Below are 26,022 nucleotides of genomic sequence, written 5' to 3'. Positions count from 1 at the left end.
CTGGGCAGATTATCACTGTCAATGACACATGATACGGCTAATATACTGTAAATTAAACCTGAATTCTCATGTGTCTCAACTTTTTCAATAGGGAGGGGGAAGAAGAAGAGTTTTTACTAGGAAAATGCCCATGTGGAACTGCTCTGAGATACAGCACAGGTGAAAACTTTACAGGCAGCATTTGTCAATCCCAGGAGATTATTGGGAGCAGGTTTTCCGTCAACACCTCGGGCCCGTCGCCTCACTCAACTTCCAGGCCGATGAGAGTGGAATCCGTAACGACTGTGGGCTTTAGCATCGTTAACATTTCCCTGACACGTCGGGCCTGCCTCTCTTGAAGACTGCCTTGCATTTTCTCAGCCGCGCTGGAGTTGTTGTAGCAACTAGTGGCCCAGGAGTGAATGAAGCAGATGTGCGAGTCATCTATCACCTGACAGCTCCCACTCCCCCGACTGAGCAAGCCATCACCGTGACAGTCTGCCCAACCAGTCTCATCAATTACATTGGTACCCTACTATTAGAGCACAAACACTTTTCTCCTCCGACACATTCAACTGCTTCCCAGTCTGCAAGATGGGCCCTCAATTAAGCCTGAATAACTTTCCCTTCTCAAAGAACGTCTCTCTTTCTCTTGCCGAGCGCTGCACACATTGTAGTTGTAATATGAGCCTGTTGAGAGCTGATCTATCTCCACAGTGACTATATGATATTTGAGAATATCTATCCTTACTAAATGAAACTTTACGAGAGCCTGATGATGATGTAAATCACAATACAGAAACTATTAATAAAGATGTGCTTTCATGTTCATTCGAAAGTAATGACTCTAATGGTTCATTGATTCCTATTTAATGAGCAATTAAGGTAATTTATGTCATAAACGTTCAACCACTCCACTGCTTCTCTAATTTATGGCAAGAACATTTGTAGAATTTTCAATCATTTTTAAACACTATGTATTTTTTGACTGTTATCTAGACATTTACAGCACATTTACAACTGCTCAAGTACCTTCGCAAGACTAAACATTCTCCGTAGCTTATTTCTGTACGGTGTACCATTCTCAATTGTTCTTTTGTCTTTTCATCAGAGTGAGACTTGATGTATGAGGAAGCAATAATGAAATCATGTCTTGTTAGTGTTATTCTGTTCCTGTATTCCATCAGTAGTAGTCATGAAATGCAGTAAACACAGACATTTGAACACAGACATGTATAAACAGTTTCTATCACTTACAATATACAACTATGGCAGTGACAGCAGGGGCCAACTTACATATATCAGCTTTTAAAAACAGGTGTCAGGGTCGGGAACTTGAACATTGAATATGCAAAAGATATAAATAAGACATTCATATAAAAATAGGCTTTTACAAAATATACTCTATTAACCAATATTTACCAAAAGTGGAAAATGTGCCCGTGTTTTTGATCGGTGAATAAGTCCAGTTAAGCTAAATCAGCTTGAAGTGAGCAATACCACTGAAGACAGTCAGTAGAGCGTATAGCCTTCTACCTCAACAAATGGGATTCTCTAGACTAGCAGCAAACAGAGGGAAGACAAACTCATGAGAGGGTCAGAAGGTCAATGTGAGTAGCCTACACCAGTTTCATCTGGAACAATATTATTCTACAACACAAGATATTATTCCAGGCAGATTCAAATCCAGTGTGTTAGCAGTGTACAAGTTTTTGATTGCTTTAATAAACTAAAACCTCCCAACATTTAGTTATTTTTGACCCATAATGGACAAAATCAGTAGTTTTTTTTATAGAATAAATTAATATTAATTATTTTCATTCTCTAAATACAGTATGTTAAATATTCCAAATGGCTGTGTCATTTCATCTGTGCACCAGGAGTGAGAACTACAGCAGCACGCACTGCCCAGCAATCACATCCACCATAATTAATTTGCATTGGCAAAGTCCATTTCCTAAACAGTCAAAATGTCAGTACGTGTCCAATATAGCTTAAAGTCTTGACATTTTGCTTCAGTGACTCACACTGTGGTCACCCGGTCTCATTTGTCAGGGTGCTGCTTTTCCCTTAACAGTGTTTTGTCACATTGCTTCGATGCTGCACCCCAACAAACACAAAAGTCCACGAAGAGGGTTGAAGAGCTTTGTGTGCAAAAGAATCATGACGCCGAATCTTCAGCTCACTGTATACCCAGTACAGTAGTTCCTCATTATGTATGAACAGACTGCAATAACAGCCTTTTTTTTTTGTAAAATTTAACAGTTCCAGTTTGTCCGTGAAAACACAAAGACATTAACACTCACATACATCACACAAACACACACACACACACACACACACACACGCGAACACACACATACACGCACCATCCAATAAATATTCTCATTTGCATGTGTACACCTCTGTCCTCTCGCTGCAGGTGTTGCATTTGACATAGCAGCACCACAGGAACTTGCAGTTGCACTGCCAGACGCGGGAGTACTGGTGTGTGTTGTATCCCCGGCCACAGCACATCAAGTCGCAGCCGCTGATGTGCTGCATCATAGTCTTGTTACACACCCTGCCCTGTGTCCCCAAGCTCCCCGTCACAGGGTCCGCCTCACAGTAGTTAGGCGACTTGTCTATGTACACCAGGTCTGTATCCATGGGCTTCCGGTAAGAGTAAGGCTTCTTGATCTTGAGGAATTTAGGGCGCTTGTTGCGGCTGGCTTTGACTGGTTCCACGTGCACCGCATGGGCATACTTCTCCTTGAGAATGTAGCCGAGCTCGCGGAACTTGGGAAGTGTAGTCCAGCAGGTTTTGGTGGTGCAGGAGCCCGAGACACCATGACACTTGCATTCCAGTCGCATGTTCTTCTCCAGGACCTAGACACACAAAAACAACTTAGTAACATAGTAACAACCGGCAACTGGAAAAACACTCCAGTGATGAGTGATAGTAACACTCTCTCAATAGGTTAATAACAGATTATTTAATCAATTATCATCATGCAGTTTACTATAATAATAACTTCAAAGTTTCATTTGTTGAAGAGTTGTGATTATGTTTCAGAGTTGTTTACAACTCATGCAATGTCTACATATTCTAAAAACCTGGTTTAAACTGTCTAAATGAACATTTCAGCTGTTTCACTTTAAGGCAAGTGACAAATGTGTAACTTAATGACAAATATGACTGACAAATACACTACACTTTGGGATTAAATACACTAGACTTGTGGATTAAATACAGCCCCACCACGTTGCTGCATGATACAGTATACACAGAAGCCAAAATAATGTATTAAATTTCAGGCTCTGTATGTGTAGCTACCACACACAACACACAAATGTCAAGAGTGACTGTACAAGGCGCCGAGTGACTAGGATTACTGCTAAACCCTGAACTGATGACAATGAGAAGTGCCATTGACTGAAACTGGAATTTTCTTTAGCAACAAGGTCAATTGCATTTCCTTTTTTCTAAAATGCCAGGAGTTTGGTATGCAATATGGTCTCCTAGAGCCATTGACGAGTTATTTATGCCTGTGTGTTCTTGGCAAGTAAACTGTAACAATAAAACCCAAATACAGACGTGTGAACAAGAACTGAAAAAAACAACTTTTCCCTGAGCAAACCACTTCATAAAACCCTTGGCTTCAACTCCCTAATCCATCAGTTGTTCTGTGACCAACACTTGTGACAGCCTTTGTCTGGACGTCTTCGACCAGGGAGCTGTGAATGGCGCTCCTGCTCAGTGTCACTGCTTTTGATTAGCATAAATAAAGGAGGTAGAGGGGGATAACTATCAAAACAGAGAGCCCATTTATTAGCAGAGAGAACAGGAAAGAAGGAAAACTGCCCAAAGTTTGAATCCACAAGTACAGTCCTTTTCCTTGAGAGGCAATTTAGCTGTCCAGATAAGCCAATTTGAATTCATGTTCCTAAAACGCACGTAGAAAATGATCTGTGTGGTACAATTGTGTGTGCTTTTCAGCCAGTGTAGGGATGGACGTGTTGGTTGTGTGAATCAGGCTTTTCTGGCACAGTGAGAGAGAGCGAGAGAAAGAGAGAGAGAAAGGATATGAGTTAACTTGAGCAAAGCTGTTTTTTTCTTTTTTTTTATTCTTCACTAACTCTAACCTCACTTTAGCTGTTTGGCACATTATTCCACTCAATCTTTAACCTCTAGACTTACTGGAGTCTCTTTGTCACCCTGCACTGTTCTGCAGCAACAGATGCAGAAAAGCCATTAAATGAGCAAGTGAGCAGTAAATTTGTCTTCTCTTTCTTTTTGTATTTTTGTCTCTCTTTCCATTTTCATGTCGTAATGCCAAAACTCTGTTTGGTTTTTGTTGTAAATAAATGTATTTTATTACTGTTTCACTATTGTCTGGCAGTAAGCATGGCCAGCTGCATGGTGTATAAACTTTGATTTATACTTGATAAAAATCTACTTTGGATTGAAACACTTAAATGCCTAATGGCTGAATAAAAACAGTGGATTGAAGTTGGCATGCAGGTGTCAAGTGCATATAACTATACTTCTATACAGCAACAGAAGCACATATTACTCAATGACGATCAAACGCAGTAACTAACAGTAAACACCCCTGTGGTGCATGTACAAGCACATTGCTCCTGATGTGGGTTTATGATATTAGAGAAATTTTGGAAGAGGATTGTGATAAAGGAAACTGTATACTGTCCCAGTGGTGCAGAGCATGGGGGGAGGACTGGGCTAATGCCTTTTTGTACAGTGTCAATCTGTTTTCAGCACAGTGATCTGGGCTGTAATCAAACCCTGCCACTTAGACAGCTCTTTCCCTAAAAGCAGCCCTTTATTCCGCTGCTTGTTTAATCTTGGCCCTGTTGCCCAGATCCTTGGCAAGATTCACCCACACCACAGCATGGCAGAGAATGTTATGTCGCCACAGTTACTGGGACCATTCTTAGACTTGTTAACTAGCATGTTTAAGTCTTGATTTATACATCCTCAGTGCCTTAAAAGAACCCTAGTGAGTTTGGATATGGATGGACATCTTTTGCAGCATTTTCTGTGATCACTTACCTTACGTCCCACCTCGTTATTATGGAGGTTCATGAGCGTTCTTGCATTTTGTTTGACTTCCCGGGCGTCGATAAATACTTTGGAGAAGCCCAGGCCGTAGCTGATGTCTGCAGAGCAGCCTCCCCACTTCCAGCCTTGGTCTTTACTGTAGAAACCCTGCTTCTCTTTGTCACAGCTACAGTCACTCAGGTTACCCTGTGTACAGGCGGCAGTAATGGCATGGGCCACCCCTGCTGCGATGATGGCGTAGGTGAACGCAGCCTCCTTACTGCCTAGGGGAGCAGGAAAAAGAGGTGTTGAAAAAATGTAGCAGGTGTTTTGGTGTTTTTTTATTGTGTAGAATAGAGAATGTCATGATGTCTCTCAAGTGTAAGGGGGATACAATAAGTACGCACCAGGATTTTTAAATAGGAAAAAGAGATTAATTATTAACAGTATGTGTGCTTACATCACAGTCTTACTGACATATAACTCAAGGGCTGCAGTGTTTTGAAACCTGACCTGGAAACTGTCCTGCCCGTGAACCAAAATGGCTGCCGGTGGTATAGTCAACAAAGCAGTATGAATAAGAGGGTTGTCGAGAAGGAAGGGCTATTGATCCGCTCAGAAACTGTCACATTCTGTGTAAACTCATAAGGCACTGACATCAGAATCTTCATCCCGGTGTTATCTCCCCCCAAGTCCAGCTAACAAATCATTTACACAGACACGGAAATATCGACAAATAACTAAAGGTTAACCTGCAAGGTATCGTGGACGGATCCTGAAAGTTCTTCGGTCAAATAATAAGCCAAGAAAAAACACTAAAAAGAAAAAGTGTAATATATCTTCTTTGAAACCTAATATTGGGCATACAGCATGAAAAGAGTCTAGAGTATAATTAACCTGCATAATTCATCAATTTGATCAACAGCTGACATATTTGAATTTTCAGCTCTGTGATTCATATTCATGCAAACAGGAAACTGCTTATTATAATATCCATCATATCTATGCGTAAGTAAACTCCTCTTGTCTCTGTTTGTTCAAAACAAACATCATTTCTTCCTCCTGCCACTCGGTTCACTGGGTAAAGCTGGCATGTTTTTGATAAACATCTTGGATGTGTGCCCTTGCCATTGAAAAAAAAAACCTCATATTGAGGCATCAATTATGTGGACGTTTTTATAGACTGGATGGGCTCTGAGCCAAAAAAGAAGGTGTGTCGGTGCAGTCAGTCAGTTGTTAATTTTTCCCCTGCAGTTCTGAGTGCATGGGTTCACCACAAGAGATGGTATGAATTCTTCACAACATGTAATGAGAGGTGGAAGATATTAAAAAATAGTAGACTAAAAAAATCTAATTCTCAAAAAGCTTGTTTAGGCCAGATAATTATTTGTCTGCTATGTGTGTTTCTCTTTCATCTCTTCAGTGTCATGCACCTTCTTTACGTGGACCTCATCTCTTACAGCTTAGTGTAACTACAAAGTTCAAGTGCAAACATAGCTGAGGCCTAACATACCGAACGGCTTGATGCTGATGCACCTTGCATTATCCAAAAGCATTATGTCAGTTCACCGGTCATTCCCTTTTTTCTTTAAGAACAATTGCAAGCTTCACCGCTCCACTCAGCCTGGGCATCAACAATGGCATTCATTTACAACCATTTGGCTTCTACGCTAATCTGATCAGTGAAACCAATCTATTTGGTATGGCTGTCCAAGCCATAGAAGTAAACCGCTTCTCTTGGAAACACAGACCAAGACTCTTGAGGGGCTAAAACCACTCATTCATAAAGGAACAGACTGTCAAACACCGCTGTTTTCATTTCAACAGCATGAAGAGATAATCCTTTCTCTCCAACAGCAGCAGGCAAGATGGCCTAAAACAGCTGGTCCAAGCTGCTGACCATTGTGTAAAAGGGTATTTGGTGTTTTTGTATTATTTCTGGGGCAAAGAGGCTGGGGCAAAATAAAATATATCAAAATGCTTTTTAGATTTTTATTGAAATGATTTTACAGTACCAACTCTGCAGCTATCAAACTCCTTGTACTGACTGTAGCCATAGGCATCACTAGACCTAATGTCTTTTTTTATACATTATGTCTACCTGGTATTTGTATTCTCAACATCAAACAGTCTACCTGATCAGTTCATCAACAAATTGTCCTCAAAACTCTCAGCCATAATTTCAGCATCCCCTGAGCTTCATCCATTCTGTAGCAGAGACCTCTATCTCAGCAGTGGGGAAACTGATTTGAGCTAATTTGTTTCTTTAATTTAGTGCTTTCAAGTCTTGCTTTTCCTTTTGGCTTTTCCCCCACTGTAACTTATACCCGTGGTAAGATCTACGTCCTTACAGTTAGAGCCACAGCACCCATCACTAGACAGGATAAAGGCCAGTGAAAATGTGTCTCCAGAGATTCTGCTGAGCTGAAAAGAAAGGCTGCCAACTTTCACAAGAGCTTTGTTACAGTGCTGGCTTCAGATAACTTTTATACATGCTCAAAAAGCTCCACTCAATGAAAAGTCTGGAATAAAACTAGGCCTGGTGTAAATGACACTAGCTCCTTATGTGACGCTCCTTATACTACGGATGCAATAATTATCAGTAAATTATCCTGCAGAATAAGTTTGTCTAGTGCAGTTTTTGACTGGAAATCAAGTGCACCAGCTAGTAGATCATATCTAGTGAGGTATATGGAAAATTATGCATGTCAAGGTCATTACTTCACAAATAGATGTATTTTTTATTTTTCAACAAGGCAGCAGGTCATAATTTAACTATTTGTTAGGTCCAAACATAAATATTGCAATTCACGATGGCACTGATTTATTAAAAAACGTATATTTTTTTAAAGGAAAAAGTTTAACGCGCACCGTTATGCACCGATGTGAGAAAGGTGTTCATTTTTGAAATAAGGGTTTCAAATTGAAAACAAACTTTAACAGACAGCAACATACCCACTTTCAACTCTTTTCCGAAGACTGTCCTCTCTCCAAGCGCAGAGCAGTTCCACCGCCCGTTTTTGAACTGAAACTGACACTCGTTGATGCCCATTTGGGCTCCCTCTCCGATGACGATAATGGCATCGGGGCGACTCTGGCAGATAATCCGTTGTCTGGGGGCCAAACCGGGGATCTTGTTACAGATTATACTCGCACCTAGGGCCACCACCGACGAGAAACCACTGTGAATAGAAGATGGATAGGACTTAGAAAAAAGTGGCCGTCAAAGTTTTGTTTTTCCAGCCTAATAATATTGGTTGTAAGTTTATATTTCACCCCTAATAGTTTCAATCAGATGCATTTCCGCTGTTTGGTTTATTTAATAGTAGCTGATAATAATCGAGAAATTCAAAAAAGAAAAAGTCCCCGTGGAGAATAGATAGTATCACAGGGATAAGTGCATTCCAACACTAAAATTAATCACCAAAAGTTTCACTTCAGACGATATTTTATAAAAATGTGTGCCCTAAGGTGTACCGTGGCAGAGTACAAAAGAGTGAGGTCACGCTGTTAAGCTCCCAATAAATAATTTTATTCTCTATTTTGAGATGAAAAAATGAAAGTTACATTATTTATTAGGAGCTTTACAGTGTGCGGACCTCACTCCTTTCTACTCTGCAATGAAACATTATTTGTGTTGCACCTGAATAATTTGCCTGGATGTACGCACTCTTCTAAGGTGCACCATAAATTACATTTCATATAGGCTACATTAAAGTTGCAAATACCTCTTATTATTATGCCAGTATGATTCCTTCCAACCTTTAAAGGTGAAGGAAATGTCATTAAGTGATAAGCGCGCAGCGGCCACGAGTCTGACTGAGATAAGTTTACGGACTTCCTAAATGTATTATTCATCGTTTATAAAAAATCAACAAACACATTTTATTAACATATACATATTTGTTTACCCTTTATGGAACTAAAGGTCGTTTTTGAAGTACCAACAACAGATAAAAGACTTAAATGTCACTCGTCAGTTAAGTCTTTTGTGTTTGAGAATAACCTACAACAATCTAACGTAGATACAAACAAAACGCAGCTCACCCAATTTTCAAATAAACAATTCCTAGACAAAGTAAAACTCTTAAAATCCAGCGTCGTGTTCTCCGACTCATTGCGGCCCCGCTCTCTGTTTCATGCAACGATTTGTAGAGCTGATGAGTAACTCGCTTCGCTTATTCTCCGATCGATCACAGCCCAGGTAACTCCAAAGGAACTCCAAAACCACGGAAAGCATTAAAAAAAACAGTAGTACACTCTCGGGAACTTTTACAAATTGCCGGCTAGGGTATCATCCAAACTCCCTTTACGTGGCCCCCTTTCGCTGGGCCCTGTTGTCATTGCGAGGGTGTCACAGGTAACCCTTGGGGTGAGCAAGTGCGATTATCTCTTTCTCACAGTTCCTCTGCTACCCGCAGGTCTTGGCTATATATCTGGCTCATCTATCTGGGGCGTGTTCACAGAAGACATGGGCCCCTGCTGAAGAATCCCGCCAGGGCTGAATCTCAACACACACACACACACACACATACACACACACACACACATAGGCTACACACATTATTCTGTGAATTCACCTTGACTGATTGGGGATGGCTATTAATCTGGTTATTAAGTGGGTCATGGCTCGGTTTAATGTGGCCATAACAGGCTTTTTGTCCCCCAGATGCGGCCAGTTCGTTTGTTTAACTGAAAAAAACTATATAATTTTCCACACCTGCCAAAAGAAGCTCCATAAAAAGCTGCAAATAAAAATTATTAGAACAAAGATAAGTAAGTCTTATTGATTTTTTTAAAAGTACATGATTCATGACCTCAAAAATATGCTCAGACTGAGTAAAACTCTGCCCAATATATTAGATAACACGTGGCAAACGCATTTATGACATTCATTCATGTCCTTTTTTTTATATTCAAAAGTACAAGTCAAAACATATTCTCATTTAATATGGTGCATGGTGCGCGCTACTTGTAGTGCGCCTCCGTCCTGGACGTTTCTCCGGATCGCCTACCTTTTATTATGGCGACATCTGGCGGCTTATTGAAGACTGTGCAGGTTAAATAAAAAACAAACTATTCCTTCTTGTCCCTGCAGTCTTTCCGTTGCCCAAACTCGCTACTGTTGTTGCTTTGACATATAGATAATTGGTGAGGGGCTGTAAAATCATTGATCGTTCAGTATGGATCTTCATCATCCGTACTTGATCGGTGATTGCCTTATTCATATTTTTACATTCCTGACCGAGGAAGATTTGATCAGTGCCTCAAGTGTGTGTAAGGTAAGGAGTGTCCAACTTGCGGAAGTAGCCGATGCAATAACAGCGAGTTTATTGGAATAATTCCTAAAAGTGACTTATTGTGCTTGATGTGATATTTATATTTGTTTTCAGGCTTGGCATGAAGCTGCAGAGACTCCGTGGTTATGGAGGTGAGCTTTGTTTGTACTTTCATTATCATTCAATTATCATTCATTCAAGTAGAGAATGTTTATGCTGCTCTTTTTTCAATAATAAATCCCACAATGCAGCAGTTGCAGCATCTCTCAGATCCACTGTAATCTGAGATTACGGTGATTACATATTACAGCTTCATGAAACTGAAGAAAGATGGTCTGCTGATGTTTGGTATAAACCTTAATTTGTTAGCTAGCTGTAGAACCAGGCAGGTTTACTGGTCTCCCTGAGGAGAAATACTCTGTTAACTATGTGATTAATGTTTTATTGTTCATTATATGATGATTTAAGGGCTACTGATGAGCGCTCGGGATGAATAAAGCTGTGTTTCAGGAAGGAACATTTTGTGTGGCTGATTTTATTTGTAGAGTTCTGTACAGAAGACAAAGTTATTTGCAATGTAATGAAAGAAGTTTTGTTCTTGTCTATGTTTGACAAATGTTTCACTGCTACAACTGTATTTTGGTGTCTTGTAAGTCCATCTGGGCTGGGCACTTGTATGTGTATGACATAATAACTATACTTGTAATTCTGTGCTCCTTTCAGGAGGATGTGTCTGCAGCGCTGGAGTTTCTGTAACCTTGCAGTGTTGGGGAGTGAACAGGTGAGTCACTCATGGAAGAATTACTTTTTGCGACGTTGCCATTTAGAGATGAAGATGACAAAAGGCAGAACCGGAGGTTACATCTGCAAAAGCCTCAGAGGTCACACAGGTATGCTGTCTCTTAATCCCTTTCTCTCTCTTTCTCTTGAGTCTCCTACATGACATCCTCCTGCATCATCTAATTTTTGTGCCTGACATGTTGTCCATCAGGCAGCGTGGTAGGCTTGGTGTACCTGCAGGGGAATTCAGCTCAACTTCCTGACCTCTGGAACAGCAGTGCCATAGTCTGCAGTGCTTCAACTGATGGTACAGTCCGAGCATGGAATATCCAAAATGTCAGTGCGACAGCTTCAGCATATCATCTTGCATGCTCAGTAAAGTCATGTCAAAAGTTATTGTAACAATGCGAAATGTTTTCTCCTATAGAGCTTAATTTAAGATGCTATTGATTCATTTATCTACCTAATCCAAACTGAGTGTACAGTATATTTACATATGTATGTTTCAGATTTAGATCATTTTTCATTTGTCTTTTGCATAACAGTCTCACAACCAGCTGATAATCATATGACTTTCAAGCAATGTTTAGATGTGTGTCAAGTGTCACATGTTGCCAGTTCTTATCAGTCCATATCGAAAACTTAGACAATACCTTTCCGAGTAGTGTTTTTTTTTTTGGCTTAGATCGGAGATGGCACAAAGTAAAGCCAGAAGTGAAAGTGACAGTGTTTGAAAGCAGGCATCATACTGCATTCAAAACTTTTATCTACACTAATCCAATGGGGCGTGCTACAATCATGTGCCACTGCAAGTCATGTGCATGCAGGTGTCATTTCAGATAAGCCTCAGAGACTCTAACTTTCTCCTATTGTTACTCCTCCCTCAAATCCACTGGTATAAATGCCCCTGGTCAAGACACTTACTTGATGTACTTTTATTCTTTCAGGGTGAGCTCCTGTGGTGCAGTCCTGTGCAGAGTCCTTTGACAGGGCTTGTAAGTGATGAAAAGCGTGAAGTTGTGATCACAGCAGACTCCACAGGCCTCATCAAGATCTGGCAGTGTCAGACTGGCCAGGAGGTGGCCTCCTTTTCTACTGCATCTCCATATTGTACCTTACTACAGTACAATATCAGCAATGACTGGTTTCTTTCTGTAAGTAATTTCGGCATTTATTGGTTTAAATCTGAATTTATATACAAATTTTTTAAAAATCTACAAAGTAGCACTTATGTCTTCCAGGTAGGAACCAGTCAGGGATCTGTGTGTACACTAGCTGGCTCAGCTTTGACTAAAAAGTCCAGCATAATGGTGTGTGACAGCTTTAACGTCAACGTACTCATAGTTTCACCTGACAAGAAATGGATCACAGCTGGAACCAAGAACAATGATGATTTAAGTCCAAAGGTATGTCTTGTTGTCTTTGACAGCCTGACTTAATGTTTGCATTTCCTGCTCATGTGTTTTCTTTTACCACATTACCTCTGCGCAAATGACACAATGTTCATAGATAAGCACAGTGGGAAACAGTAAAAACACATTTAGTAGATTTCTGTAGTTTGGTTTGTTGACAGGTGATTTTCACAGAGAGTTTGACCTCTCCCTCTGAGGACGAAGATCCTCTGTGCCAGTCAGTACCAGTCACTGGATGCCAGGCTGCTGTCTTCATACCCACTCAGCCTGCCAGACTGGCCATCATTCATTGCAACGGGCGCCCAAACAACAAAGCCCTCACTGTCTTTGATGTTAGCATTAAAAGGGCTAAGTACAAGTCAGAGATCCAGGGTGAGTACTAAGCTATGTGCTTATTGACTGGTAACATGCCCTAGATGTGTCATAGAGTATCATATTGGACATTAGAAAATTGGAGTCAATTTGTGAGGCATCTTTAAAAAAATCTACCATTGACCACACATACTTTTAAGAACAGCTGCTTTTATGGAAACTGCCTAGTTGGATCCATTTGTCATTGTGGGGTTTTTTTTGCTTATTCCTGTGGATGACTAGCATGGCACCACTTCAAGACATTTCTAATACAGCTACAATGAAGTTTAATCATGGAAAAATGTTCACCTGGTGTATCTTAAAGATCAGTTTTAGTGTCAGCTACTCTGAATTAGATAGCAAGGGCTTTTCTCCAGACTCATTATTATGTAGTGATGTTCAAAAGACTTACTGGGAGAAATTTTCTCAACTGGAAAACTACTAGTGTAATTATTTCGATTTTGACAGACAAGTTAAACCCATAGTTGAATCCAAGAAGTTCACTCTTGTTTTCTGTGTTGTCAAAGGTCATTCTGGGAAATGTCAATCAAAATAGATATTAGTTAAGCAGTTTCAGCGACAGAGTGAAAAAAAGTAAATTACAACTTTTCATCACAAAATAAAACCTGGAATGCATTAAAATGATAAACTGATCTCAGAATTTAGGGGTAATAAAAGGTAGAATTTTCCAAAATAGTCAGCTCATGCTGGTGTAATTTTGAATCTCTTCTTATTTTAGTCCAGCAGGTGGAGTCCTTCCCCCTGACAATGGACAGCATGTCCTCACACATCCTTCTAGAGGCCAAAGACAGCAACTGCATAGTGTTGGCAGCTGACCAGCAGCTCTGGGTTTACTCTCTGAAAGGTGCCCTGCTTGCAAGCTTCAAAGATCATGCTATGCCTATTTCCGCTATATGTGTGGTAAGATGTTTTCTGATTTGGAATTCAAAGAAATATGCATCTGTACTGATTCTATATATTACATTACATTCATTTGGCAGATGTTTTTGCCCAAAGTGACTTAGAATAAGTGCATTCCCATTCAAATGGGACAAGAGCTAGATGTCATAAAAAAAAGCAATATGCGACCCCTCCAAATAAAAAGCTAAAAGCATGTCAGAGAGCTACATTGCGAGTGCTTTTTAAAGAAAAATACAGCACACTCTTCTCACTGTTTGAAAATGAGAAAAGTATATGTATTAAAAAAGACTTTTCTTGACTGAGTTTTCTTGACATTCACAGGATAGCTTTCGTGTGGTGACAGCCTCTCGGGATCTCTCCTTGCGAGTGCTGACATGGAGAAAGGACAGAAGCGATGGGTTGACACTGGAGAGCCAGTACCACTTACTGGGAGGCTCTCACACAATGTCCAGGTATACTATGACATTTTAGTATCTCATCTGTATCAACAGCAGCCAGGTTACCAACATTAATAGTTACTCCTAATGCATCTCATTATTAACAGTGTTGAAAGTTCCACTATATGTGGCTGAGACATACTCTACTCAAGCCTACTTCTGACTATTTTATGTAATTTTAATTGGTGACAAATTAAACATAGTTTAATGTCTTGCACTATTTGTGGGGGATTTACACAACTTGTGCAACATGTACTGAACTAGATCTGAACCGTCAAGAATGACTAAACAAACACAAACAAACATCAAAAACCTAGACAACCGTCAGATTACCTGACGGTTGTCAAGAAAAGTCATATAACATCAACATGTAACTGAGAGATGTCCCGGAGATAGATTATACGTGGTAATACAAATTAGAGGAAGACGTAGAGTTATAAAAAGAAAAGCCAAGAGAGGCTCAAGGTTCCTTTTTTCTTTTTGTGGGACCCCCTTCTTCCTTAGGGCTTTTTGAGAGATCTCTTTGAGACTCTCTTTAGTCTTTTAGCTTTTTGCTTTTTATTTTTTTTCTTAAGGTTTTGTATTTTGCTTTTTGCATTCTTCGATTGCTTATTTTGTAAAAACCAAATAAAACTGGTTTGTATTTTTATACACTCCAACCAAAGTTCCTGACTTGTGCTCATCTCTGAGGTCTTCTGGTTTCTCCCAGGTAGGCAAAGACGCCTCCTTTGGGATAGGATGACATTAGTTTTAAATTCATTTAGATTAAAAATTATGATGAAATTTATTAAGGATAAACTTTTAGTGTTTATTGAATAACAAGAAGGTAATGGTTCAGATTTAAAGACTGAGATCAACTTACTGCTGTACATGTAATAGATGTATGATTTCAGAATACAATTAGGTGAAGAGATTTATAATAAGGGACTAAACTGGCTAAACAGTTAGGGCCAGGACTCTGAAGCTGCCCTATAAAACTGGGTGAGTTCCTTCAACCGTCAGAGTGGGCCTCCTCCAGAGATGACCCGTTAGAAGGCCATCTTGGAGTATTTTCAAACCTCTAACACCTTTTTGCACCAATACCCTTCGTTGTGACCCTGGCTGTTAGGATTCCTGACTAAATAGGCCCGTTGGTAGTGGTTCAACGACAGCTGGTGATTATAGAAGCCAGGCTGAATTTGGTTCCCTAAGCAAGGCTTGTATGGTCATGTGTGTAGATTTTGGGAACTATGTTCGATACCTAGGTCAGAGGTAGAGGACAGCCATCTGTCGGTGCCTTATCCACACTGGCAGGGAGTAACTGAATTACAGGTATTTTCACCTTCCCTTGGCTGTCATTTCCTAATCTTGTTACTTTATGCTTCTGTGTTCTAGAGGGTTCACTCATGTCTCCTGTGACTACTCCAGCATCGTGGCCTCAGCAGAAGGGAAAGATGGGAAAGACGTCTTGAAAGCTTATTCTTTCACCTCCTGAGCATCGCCACCCCACAAGAAAAAGTGTCTGCATGCAGTTTGCACCACCCGTTGTAAGGAAGAACATTTGCTTTTATTATGAAGTGTTCATCATATGTGCTTACATTATGTCTTTATCTATGTTTACAAAAAAGAGAATGTATTAAAGATAATAAACACTGTTATGGGAAAGGCATTGATACACTGTGTGATACAACATGTTTGTTAATAAATTAGAAATCTGTGCAGGTATAAGAATGTTTTTAACTATGCTTTTGGAGCCGAGGCATATCAGTGTTGATTATGACCAGTCTTAAGGCATATCGCAAAAAATATTCTGGCCACCTGTTCTTTAATATGATACCCCCACTCATTACTGAGGTAAATAATACTCAGGCCTGTAAGTTGTGTATTGGTGACAATAAACTATGTTCCATAAATGTTTATTTTTATCCCACAAAATCAGTTACTACATATTCAATATTTTCCTGACAAGGCACAAAAGCATTTTTTTCTCTTTCATGCCTCCACATGGAGGTACAGGCAGTGCAGCACATACTCATGACAGGTAGTGTCATGGTCTGTCTCTAAAGAGAGGGTTCTCCTCTGCTTCGATGGCCATACATCTCATGTCCTCAAGGACGCACCTCAGGACTGCAGTCATGGACTCGTACACATTGTATCTATCCTCTGAGTTATTTTCCATCTGTTTAAAGGCAAACAAGATTATTAAGTGGCTGAAACAAAACAATGATGAAATGAATTTAAAAGGTAAAAATAATCACTTTTCTTACCCAGGTGAAAGCCTTGATAGTACGCTCCAGGAATGCGTTTTCAACCTCTTCTGGTATCATCAGCATATGAGCCATACAATCTAGTATGCATGTTAACGTTTCTTTAGGGGCCTGGGAGGACATGACAAGAAGGGTAAATCTAAAAAAATATATGTACATAAACTTAGGAGCTTCATTGTCCAGGAAAAGAATATCTGACCTGGTCAAGTGTGTTGAGGACAGTTTGAGCATTACTGTTGTAGGGTTTCAGGGCTTGAGCATCCTGGAGGCAGATGACCGGCTCTTTAAGCTGCTCCAACCATGCCCACATCAGCCCAGTGAGGATGAAGGGATCCCGCTCCATACACAGCCTTTCCCACGCACCGCCTTGGTTCAGCTCTGCCTGCACACATTCAGGAGGTCATGTTAGACCCTGTGACTGACCTGTGTGACACGGCTCACTCAGACACATTTTTCCGTTATAGCTTTATTAGCATCTTTGAAATTATTCTGGACATGGAAGGTCTTTTTGATACTACCTTTTGGAGTTACCAAAGTTAGAACATGATTTAATTTAATAATTGGCATTTTAGCCCAACATTAGCCTTACTACTATACCGCTGGTATGGATCAGTTACCTGCCAGGCTAAGACTTTGCTCTTGTGCTCTTCTTCCCCATCGAGAAAAAGGTTCACTGCCAGAGCTTGTGCCACTAGCAACCTCCTGGCATCCAGGGACAACTCTGACTGCAGGGTGATAAAGGGCACCTCTGACTGTTCCTCCTCTCTGACTTGCGACCACTTCCCATTCGTTTCTAACTCCCTCTGTTCTGCCTTCCACCTGGCCAGCATGCTACCCTCTTTGGTTGGTTCATTGTTTCCCACAGACTCACTGCGTTGGATGGTTTTCTGCTTCACTTTCTTTATCAGAATGGATACATCTTTTTGTTTTTCAACATTCTTGACTTGCCAGAGTGAGCTTGTCGAACTGTTTGAGATTTCAGACGCGTTACTGTTAAAACTTTGACACTTCTTTGCAGGGAGAACAGCCTCAGATGAGGAAATGTCCACGAGAGTATTACTCTGCGAGAGGGAGCTGAGAGGTTGTGTGAGGAGGTTGAGCTTCGAGCCCAGTCGTGTCAAGTCTGACTCACTGTAGCTCAGGCTTTTTCGATGGTAGAAAATTGGTGGCTCGTTGAAATGTCTGGGTAAGGTGGGAGTACCTGGTAAGCGGGGCTCCTTTGCATATAACTCAGGGCCCATCTTCTCAATGACGCTGAGAGTCATCTCTATGTCATCAATATCAGGTGCCTCCAGAATGTCCTCCTCAATCACCTCTCGATTCTCTGCAATGTCCAAGAGCAGCCTGGACACTAGTTGGACAATCTTTGGTAGGTACCTCAGCTCCTTCCTCTCATAGCCGTGCAGTATGTGTCTCTGGCGGTTTAGATACTGGGACAGGGTGACTGGGTTGGATCGAGGTTCAGCACAGGAAAATACACTCCTCAAAGGGGCAAGGAACTGGACGAACTGTCTGACACAACGGAGCTGACCTCGGGTCTGGATGGAGCCAGGGCGCTTGGCACGCACGTGTAAAATAGCCTGGTTAGCAGTCATCCTGGTGGCAAAGGCCAAGAAACATGCTAACAGCACACCTGGAGGGATAAAAGGAGAAACACTTCACTGTGTGTCAGATTGTGCAGATGAAAGATCAGACTGTACTAAATTGTCAAAACACTTACAGAAGGGGTTCACAATTTTTCAAGTCTGTCTTAAAACAACAGTTAGGTGCCCAAATGAACATTGAAAGAGGTTTTGCTTGCTGTAATCATTCCTCCTGTACATACCGGCCATTAAAATATCCTCTCCATATGCACTTATAATGTGAGTGGCAGGGGACAAAATCCAAATGTATTTAAAAGTGTATCTGAAGCTAATATGGGATGGAGGACTGTAGACCACTTACATTAAAAGTGCATTATGCAGGGATCTCTTAATGGCCAGTATGAACAGCAGGAATGATCACAGCAAGAAAACCTGTTTCAATGCTCATTTGGGCACCTGAATACTTTTACTTTCTACATTTTAAAACAAAAGAAATGTGAACCTATCCTTAAATATTCCTTATAAATCTACCTGTTCTGCCAAGACCTGCGTGACAGTGGACTGCTATCTTTCCCTCCTGCATTGCGAAGGCCATGACCTTCATCATATCCAGCACAGTGGTGAGGTTTGCCACCCCATAATCAGTCCAGCCAAAATTGTAGAAATAAACTGAAATGGAAAGATGCTTTCAGTCACACTTGAGCAACACAACAGACCACTACTTACCAAGAACTGCATAAAGTACTTACTGTTGTTTTCCATGAAAGCCTCTGGGTGGTATGAGAAGCCGCTCTCTGGCTCCAGAGGGTTTCCACAGCTGGCATGTTCACCAGGTATCTGTAGGTTGATCACTGTTTTAATTCCATTCCTTGACACAAACACAAACACACAAACAGAGACATTTACACTTCATTATAATCATTTCCCCAGAAGCTGTACTCGTAGTCAAGAAGCTGCTGAGAAATACAGTTGTGTGTACCTTCTGAACTGATCAATAATGTTATATTTCTCAATGATTTCTGTTGAGGGTCTGGACATAGCAAGAAGATGATCAGTAATCCTGAAATAGTAGAAAAAATGTTAGTGGGATGTTTAGTACATCAAGATCCATGTTTTTCAGTTCAGCTAACATGGCTACAGAGAAAATATGAATAAAATATGAATAAAACATATGACTGAAATAGACAATTTGGCAAACTGTTATGTTTTGTTGCACTATCACTACTACTACTACTGGGTAGAAATAGGTAGAACAAGCATGTGTACCAGGATGAATAGAGGCCTTTTATAGCTTGTTGGTCTTCACTCCAGTAACTTGGGTTGTCATACTTGCAAGTTTGACCTCCACAGCCGATTGAGCATTGCATATGTCCAGGGATGACATGACGTATAGCTTCTCCTACCATTGTGTATTTTGCCCTCGGAGCTCTGACTGGAGGTTTTATAGGAGAAGGAAAGAGACGAAAAATATAATATTACAGAAATTGTTTAGTATAATATAATTGATCTGTTTATTGTACATAATCCGTTATGATATTTTAATTGAAGCTATGAGACCAGTGGTTTCTCAGCAGAGTAAACAGATATTAAAATGCTATGAGAAGTTTCAAATCCTCAGAAGCAGTGGTACACCATCAAATGTAGGTTGTTCTGTAACTCCTAAATGGTTAAGATCATCAGTGGTGAGTGCTCACTTAGAGGTGTCTAATCCTTATCTGGTGTTGCAAGTCTGACATCAGGGAATTACAGTAAAAATAGACAGTCATCTGGTACATTTGAAAAGCATTTTAATGTAGTATTATGGTACAATAAAAACCTGACCAACTAATTGACCTACAGTCATTAACAGATACATTTTATTAATGCCTAACATCCCGCCATCCTTACTTACTGTATTCCATCAGAGTTCCACCGCTTGTCTTTGCATGGAGTGCCATATGAACCGTCACTCAGGCTGACATCTACAGTCATAGCAGAGCCTGGACACACATATATCTACCTTGTTATATACACTCTGTCAAACCCTAACAACTGGTGCTGTAGGCCTAACCTTAAGTCTGAAATACATAACCCGTTTCTTGGAGAGGGCCTCTTATAGATGACCAGTGCTCTGCATTTTATTAAAAAGCCTTAGTTTGAGACTATACATGACAAGGCAAGTTAGAGAGAACCACTTACACATATACAGTGATAAAAGATCAACATCATCATATTCAGTCAAATACAAAGCAGACAAAATCCATTTCAAAGGACTGGCAAGCTGCTATTCTTAGCTGGTAGTTTTGTCTTAGCATCCTAATCACTGTACAAAATTCTTGATCACTCTTCAAGACAAATATGTAAAATAATCAACCTTGAATTAGCTAACAAGGAAACCAATGCAACCAATCTAACAATAAATAAAAGAGAAATTAAGATAGAATAAAAAAAACAAAACAAATTTACCTGTAGTACATGAGACAAGGAGTTTGTGACCACCACCTCTGAACACAAATGTTCAACAGCTGCAGTCGCCAACATTTCTGACATTAACCTCCACAGCTCTGACGTTGCCTTTCACTCTCCAGCTCTGTGTAAAGTCAATCCCGCTTGATTTGATTCGCCTCAGATTATCTCTGTGTCGGGGTGGAGCAACACAAGCATCCACAAGATCCTGGGCTCTCCTTTGTGGAAAGCCATCTACCTCACGAGAATGACAGACAAAGTATGGGAATATTTTTTTAAAGCTCAAGAATGTGTTGAAAAGCAGCAGGGATTGTGCCACTTGTAAATAATTCTCTGTACAGGTTCCTCCTCTCACTCTGTGTCTCTTGGGGGAGTGTAGGGCTATTCTTGACTCCTCCTGGATTAGACAACTAATCTTATTACTGTACAGGTATAAAATAGAGCACCCACTCCTCAACAAAAACTCATACTATGGCCACATCACTATAGCCTTCTGTTGGACTGTTATGAGATACAATAATCTAGTATATATTCTGTTTGTTAATACACATATTGTGAAAGTAAACACATGACCAGCCGACCAGATTCTCAACATGTTAACTAAGTATTTGCTCAATGAAATGCGTGTCTGTTGTGAATAAGGACAAATAGATTTTGGATTTTTGTCATGATAGGATTCAGAAGATTTCTGATATCATTACAGTTAAGCTTTTCTCCTGCGGCTACAAATAGTGGGGCCTTAGTGACATAGCAAGTAGATAAAATCTTATTGGCTTACCTTGTACCCCTGCTAAAGCTGGTTAGGTTTAGTTTGGTGAGGAGAGATCCGTTTATGATGTACATTTGGAGAGCCCTCAAAGCCAATTATCACAGTGCAATGCTAAAATGTTGCCCCTGTGTTATGTTATGGTAAAAACATATCGACTGTTTTGCTTACAGAACCATCATTTTTTCAGTGCCTGTTTTTGATGGATTTCAGCTTTAATTCCATCTAGATTTGTGGTTTCTTTCACACAATTAGGCCCTTTCATCCTCACTTAGTTTTTTATATGCTGCTTTATACTGCTTTTTATTCATAGCTGTATAGCAATTGAGTACCATACATGTTCTCTATAAATATATATATATGTGTGTGTGTGTGTGTGTGTGTGTGTGTGTGTGTGTGTGTGTGTGTGTGTGTGTGTGTGTGTGTGTGTGTGTGTGTGTGTGTGTGAGTGGTGTGTGTGTGTGTGTGTGTGTGTTTAATTAATCATAAAAATCCTATTATCTAATTTGAGCTGATGTGATATGAAAAAAACTGTAACTTTTTGATTAGCTTAAAACTTATGAATAATGCATAAACACTCAGTTCTCTTGAAGATATTTGATTGTTCTTTACAAATCCAGAAATCTAACAATCAATAACTATTCAAATATATTTATATAATTTGTCCAATAATTTTCCTTGAAGTTACACATTGTCTGTTATCTAAAATCATCTATTTAAAAAATTAATTGTGCAGCTCAGTTTGGTCATGACCGGGAAAGTACCAACCAGCAACATGATGTGGGAGTGACAGTGACTGTGATTTTCAGACATATCTCATCAGTCTTTACCATGTCAAATGGTGAAGACTAGGACACAGAAAACAGAAAACACAACAGCATGTTTACATCCAACTCTTGTTCTAATGAGGTTATGGTAATGCACATATGACTACATTTAATTAAAGATACTCTATTCACACCCTTTCTGTTTTGTGAAATGTTGTTGTGCTTTATGTTGCCTTAATTTGTTTTGTGAAATGTGTTTTGCACCTCAGAGCCACTACACAACAAAGATAGTGTGCTGTAGACATAAAGATGGAGGGGGGAAAGGACATTTAAGCAAAGATAGTTCAGAAACAATTTATTATAGAATAGATGGTCAGTAGCAGTAGTGTATAATGTGATTCATTAAAACAGAAAAGTAAGCTATTCACTGCAGCCTAATCATTTTGACAGTTAAAATGATTGCTGTAAATAATAGGATACAAGAGCCAAAGCAAATGCTAAACACAGACAATTCTGTTTTTGTATGGCACATTTCATGACATTTTTTACACCTAAAAGAATAAAATGTGTAGTAAAATGTGTTCAGACCGAAGGGAAGCATTGCCTCAGGTCAGAAGGGACAAAACAATTATCCTTGCACGAAACATGTCTTGTGATGCCTTCAAACAGGCATGTGATGCTTTAGATTTCATCTGTAAGGTAAGAATACTGTGACTGTAAACATAATAGTTATCTTTCAGCCCTCAGTCCATCCTCATTAGTAAAGCTCACTTACTAGAGCATGCTCCAGCCAGACAGCTATAGGGAAACTCCAGGTGTAGCCTTGAAGGCAGAATTCTTTTCTCATATATATACATCAATTCAGCTGGAAGTCTCTATAACTACATGTCAAGATATACTGTAAAAGAAGAAAACAGAGTGTACATGTACACTATACCATTCATGAAAACGTGGATTTCACAACAGCATAAATTTAAGAACAAACATGACTGCATGAATTTGAATTTTCAATTACTTCATAATAGGCCTTTTTCACTGCAGACATTTTGACTTGTAATTGGAGGAAAAACACCAGGTGCTATTCGTAACACTAATGATGGCTCCATTGCATTTGTGTGTCGCAGTAAGCCATGACTGTATGACAGTGAGCCAGCATGCACAATAGAAGGACCCTGAAGCCAGGGCAGCTAGCAAGCTGAACGGAATTCACACATCATTTATTTTGTTATTTAACTAACGTTTCACCTGCAATTCTCCTGCTATGACATGTCAAAATGTCTGCCGGGGAAAAAAAGGCTTTTACAAAAAACTGTAGTGATAATAAAGAAAAGGCAATGAAAGACTTGTTGGTATAACGCTACCTTAGCAACACATATGATTAAAATGTTTTAAACATGCCATAGACCCACTGATGTAGCTAGATTTTAGTGTAAACTAGAAAATTTTATTTCTGAAGAAATTTTGTGTGATTGCTGAAAGCTGAAATTTATTGCGTTACATTGTTGAAAGCTCAATAGCATTGAAATTCAACCGAGACCAAAATTGCCTGGAGGTGGGATCAAACCTATGACCTCAAGTTTGTAAGACAGCAATGCAATACATTGAGCTAACTTGTGACAGAAAACAGTAAGCAAGATCAGATTTTCATATTTATACTTTTAATTGCATAAAAAGATCTCTCTTTTTAGATTTGACATTCTTATAATAGTGAAGGGCTTTGTAGTCGCATTGCGTAATGGTACATAATAACCATGTTAAGCAACTTTATTTATAAGAACAGAGTTATCAGGAGCACTGCCCTGGGCAGGTATCAAATCCAGAACCTTACAACATAACCATTACGAGGTTAAGCTCTGGTAATGGGCTTTACCACAGCGCCAGCAGGGGATTCCCAAAACATGGAGCACAAATCCATTTTGTTTAGTAAGAATTGATTTTCCAAAAATGAAGCTTGTAGCTCAGAGATTTGAACATTATTAAATTAGTTGCAGCAGGACTAGTTGAGAATGAGGAAGTACAACATGTGTACAAAGTGTTAGAAGGAAGAGAGAATCTGTAAATTTAAGAAATGGAAGAGAGAGGAGACTGAGAGCCTACAGATTTCAATGCAGTCAATGAGAGTGAGACAGTGACTCCCTATCAATTAAGGTTTAGATCTCAAAAACTATAACTTATATGGGAAATAGGCTATATTTACATTTTAAGAGAAAGGATACTTGTAGCAACATTTTAAGGCATGATATGTGCTTTAAAAGTTAAAACTGTGGGAGTGAGACATGTTTAGGATTTTTTACTGGTCTAAAAAAATCTCTGCTCTGCACTGTGCCTGATGATGTCATACACTGGGGAGATCTGAAAACTATTGTAAAAGCCCTCAATTTGGACTTAATTTCTCCAAAAGTACAAATGATATCACAACACAGAATACAACTTCGAAAATTCTAAGTTTTGTAAATGTTTTAAAGTTTGAGATTCAAAGTGACAGTGGTTCCAACCAAGTTGGATCCAATTCTCCCATAAACTGCCATCATATATTTTGATGTTTAAAAATTAATAGAAAATCGCTGGAATATGCTAGAAAACAGAAATGTAATAGTTTCGCCACAGTTTGACATTTGAATGGTTTTTCTAGCACAGTATGCAGCAGTTGAAAAGGTCAAAAAATGTACAGAATGCAGAATAAGAAGAAGTTGTGGAATAACTAGAAAACGCAATTTCTGAAGAAATTGCTGAAAGCTGAAATTGATTGCATTGCTGGAAGCTGATTAGTATTGAAATTCAACCAAGACTAACATTGCCTGCAGGTGGAATCGAACATATGTTGTGTATCCACAGTGCCAGCAATCACACAATGAGACAAATTAAAGGAGAGGTTCACAATTTTTCAAGTCTGTCTTAAAACAAAGGTCAGGTGCCCCCATATGAACATTGAAAGAAGTTTTCCTTAATGTAATCATTCTTCCTTTTCATACTGGCCGTTATAAGATCCTCTTCAAATGTGCTTTCGATGTAAGTGATGGGGGCCAAATTCCACAGTCATTCCTTGCAAAAACTGCATTTAAAAGTTGATCTGAAGCTTATATGAGGCTTCGCCAGTCTGAGATAATCATATCAAGTGGATATCTGCCACATTTACATTCTTTTTAGCATAAAATTCCCTCTTTCTGTTTCCTCGGACAGTTTTCCCTGTTGAGCTACAGTGGAAATATAGTAACAAAAAGAGGGACTTTGGCACTAAAAAGACTTCATTTAAATACATTTAAATACATTTTTGCACAGAAGGAGGCTTGTGGATTTTGGCCCCCATCACTTAGATTGTAAGTGCATTATAAAGAGATCTAATGTCCAGTATGAACAGGAGGAATAATTATGGCAAGAAAAAAACCTATTTCAATGTTCATTAGGGCCTATTGTTAATTATTATTAAGAAGGCTTCGAACAATTGCGAACCCGTCCTAATTAATTTCCCAATGACAAAATGTGTGAATATGAATATGCACTACATTTACCTGAAAAGATGAATAAAATGCGGCATCCGGCAGATGGCAGCAGATATGCATATGGCATTCACTTCAGAACAGCCGTTAGCCTGTCTGTTGCTTCTATTTCTATGGCAACAAACGGCTCGGATAGAGATTTCCGTGTTCCACATAGGCAAACAAACAAAGCCTAATGGGAAATGAGTTCATTTCTTGGCGCCGGTCGACCCCTTACGCTCACTTTACGTACTACAAGTACTACGTTTCCCGGTGAGCACTGCTGCATTGTAGGAGCTGCCCTAACTGGCTGCGTAGGTGCATCACATTGGAGTAAACTGGACGTGCAACTGGTCTGGTGTCTAAATGGTAACCCTTGATTTGCGAAAGATCTCGCGAGATTAATCATTTTAATCTAAACCATGATCTTTCACTAACCCTAACTAAGTGTTCTTTTTGTGCCTTAACCTAACCAAACCTTAACTCCAGCGTTGCCACGTCATAAAACATAATTATTTTGTACAATGACAAAAAACGCG

At 39.7% G+C, this 26,022-nt stretch overlaps 3 protein-coding genes across 7 annotated transcripts; 1 reads left to right on the top strand and 2 right to left on the bottom strand.

Moving 5' to 3' along the window:
• Positions 1–947: 947 nt before the first annotated feature.
• Positions 948–10,027, bottom strand: LOC122982626 (protein Wnt-7a). Its single transcript, XM_044352048.1, has 4 exons — positions 9,068–10,027; positions 7,976–8,202; positions 5,033–5,304; positions 948–2,847 (listed from the first exon to the last, which is right to left on the bottom strand). Exons 1-4 carry the CDS (start codon positions 9,136–9,138, stop codon positions 2,365–2,367), a joined length of 1,053 nt encoding a protein of 350 aa, XP_044207983.1. The 5' UTR covers positions 9,139–10,027; the 3' UTR covers positions 948–2,364.
• Positions 10,028–10,109: 82 nt separating this feature from the next.
• Positions 10,110–16,098, top strand: fbxw12 (F-box and WD repeat domain containing 12). 2 transcript variants are annotated; one of them, XM_044352046.1, is made up of 10 exons: positions 10,112–10,302; positions 10,414–10,451; positions 11,023–11,189; positions 11,291–11,415; positions 12,027–12,233; positions 12,321–12,485; positions 12,653–12,863; positions 13,582–13,763; positions 14,085–14,215; positions 15,575–16,098. In XM_044352046.1, the coding sequence occupies exons 1-10, from the start codon at positions 10,204–10,206 to the stop codon at positions 15,672–15,674; spliced, it is 1,425 nt and encodes a 474-aa protein (XP_044207981.1). In that variant the 5' UTR covers positions 10,112–10,203; the 3' UTR covers positions 15,675–16,098. The 2 variants fall into 2 exon arrangements, with proteins under 2 accessions (XP_044207982.1, XP_044207981.1); XM_044352047.1 differs by lacking the exon at positions 15,575–16,098 and having other exon boundaries at positions 10,110–10,302; positions 13,582–13,707; positions 14,085–14,176.
• On the bottom strand, positions 16,080–25,817 carry ptpdc1b (protein tyrosine phosphatase domain containing 1b). Of its 4 annotated transcripts, none has more exons than XM_044352041.1 (12): positions 25,517–25,817; positions 22,783–22,905; positions 20,475–20,712; positions 19,921–20,008; positions 19,296–19,461; positions 19,009–19,089; positions 18,779–18,897; positions 18,561–18,698; positions 17,064–18,079; positions 16,646–16,828; positions 16,447–16,557; positions 16,080–16,358 (listed from the first exon to the last, which is right to left on the bottom strand). In XM_044352041.1, the coding sequence occupies exons 4-12, from the start codon at positions 19,964–19,966 to the stop codon at positions 16,227–16,229; spliced, it is 1,992 nt and encodes a 663-aa protein (XP_044207976.1). In that variant the 5' UTR covers positions 19,967–20,008; positions 20,475–20,712; positions 22,783–22,905; positions 25,517–25,817; the 3' UTR covers positions 16,080–16,226. The 4 variants fall into 4 exon arrangements, with proteins under 4 accessions (XP_044207976.1, XP_044207977.1, XP_044207978.1 ...); XM_044352042.1 differs by having other exon boundaries at positions 20,475–20,708; XM_044352043.1 differs by lacking the exon at positions 20,475–20,712.
• Between the last annotated feature and the right edge of the window lie 205 nt (positions 25,818–26,022).

The sequence above is a fragment of the Thunnus albacares genome, chromosome 5 (assembly GCF_914725855.1).
Source record: "Thunnus albacares chromosome 5, fThuAlb1.1, whole genome shotgun sequence".
Taxonomy (NCBI): domain Eukaryota; kingdom Metazoa; phylum Chordata; class Actinopteri; order Scombriformes; family Scombridae; genus Thunnus; species Thunnus albacares.
The sequence above is the reverse complement of the archived record's forward strand: the minus strand, read 5'-3'. Positions and strand labels throughout refer to the sequence as shown.

Bases quoted from the DNA above. Each gene is read 5' to 3' on its own strand.
- LOC122982626 (XM_044352048.1), bottom strand. From the start codon at position 9,138: ATGAGTCGGAGAACACGACGCTGGATTTTAAGAGTTTTACTTTGTCTA. The intron at 8,203-9,067 runs GTGAGCTGCGTT...TTCTATTCACAG, and splicing joins ATTGTTTATTTGAAAATTGG to TGGTTTCTCGTCGGTGGTGG. The intron at 2,848-5,032 runs GTAAGTGATCAC...TTGTGTGTCTAG, and splicing joins ATAACGAGGTGGGACGTAAG to GTCCTGGAGAAGAACATGCG.
- fbxw12 (XM_044352046.1), top strand. From the start codon at position 10,204: ATGGATCTTCATCATCCGTACTTGATCGGTGATTGCCTTATTCATATT. The intron at 11,416-12,026 runs GTCAGTGCGACA...TTATTCTTTCAG, and splicing joins GAGCATGGAATATCCAAAAT to GGTGAGCTCCTGTGGTGCAG. The intron at 12,864-13,581 runs GTGAGTACTAAG...TTCTTATTTTAG, and splicing joins GTACAAGTCAGAGATCCAGG to TCCAGCAGGTGGAGTCCTTC.
- ptpdc1b (XM_044352041.1), bottom strand. From the start codon at position 19,966: ATGGCACTCCATGCAAAGACAAGCGGTGGAACTCTGATGGAATACA. The intron at 18,699-18,778 runs GTAAGTACTTTA...TTTCCATTTCAG, and splicing joins GGCTTTCATGGAAAACAACA to TTTATTTCTACAATTTTGGC. The intron at 16,829-17,063 runs GTAACTGATCCA...GAATGTGTGCAG, and splicing joins GCAAAGTCTTAGCCTGGCAG to GCAGAGCTGAACCAAGGCGG.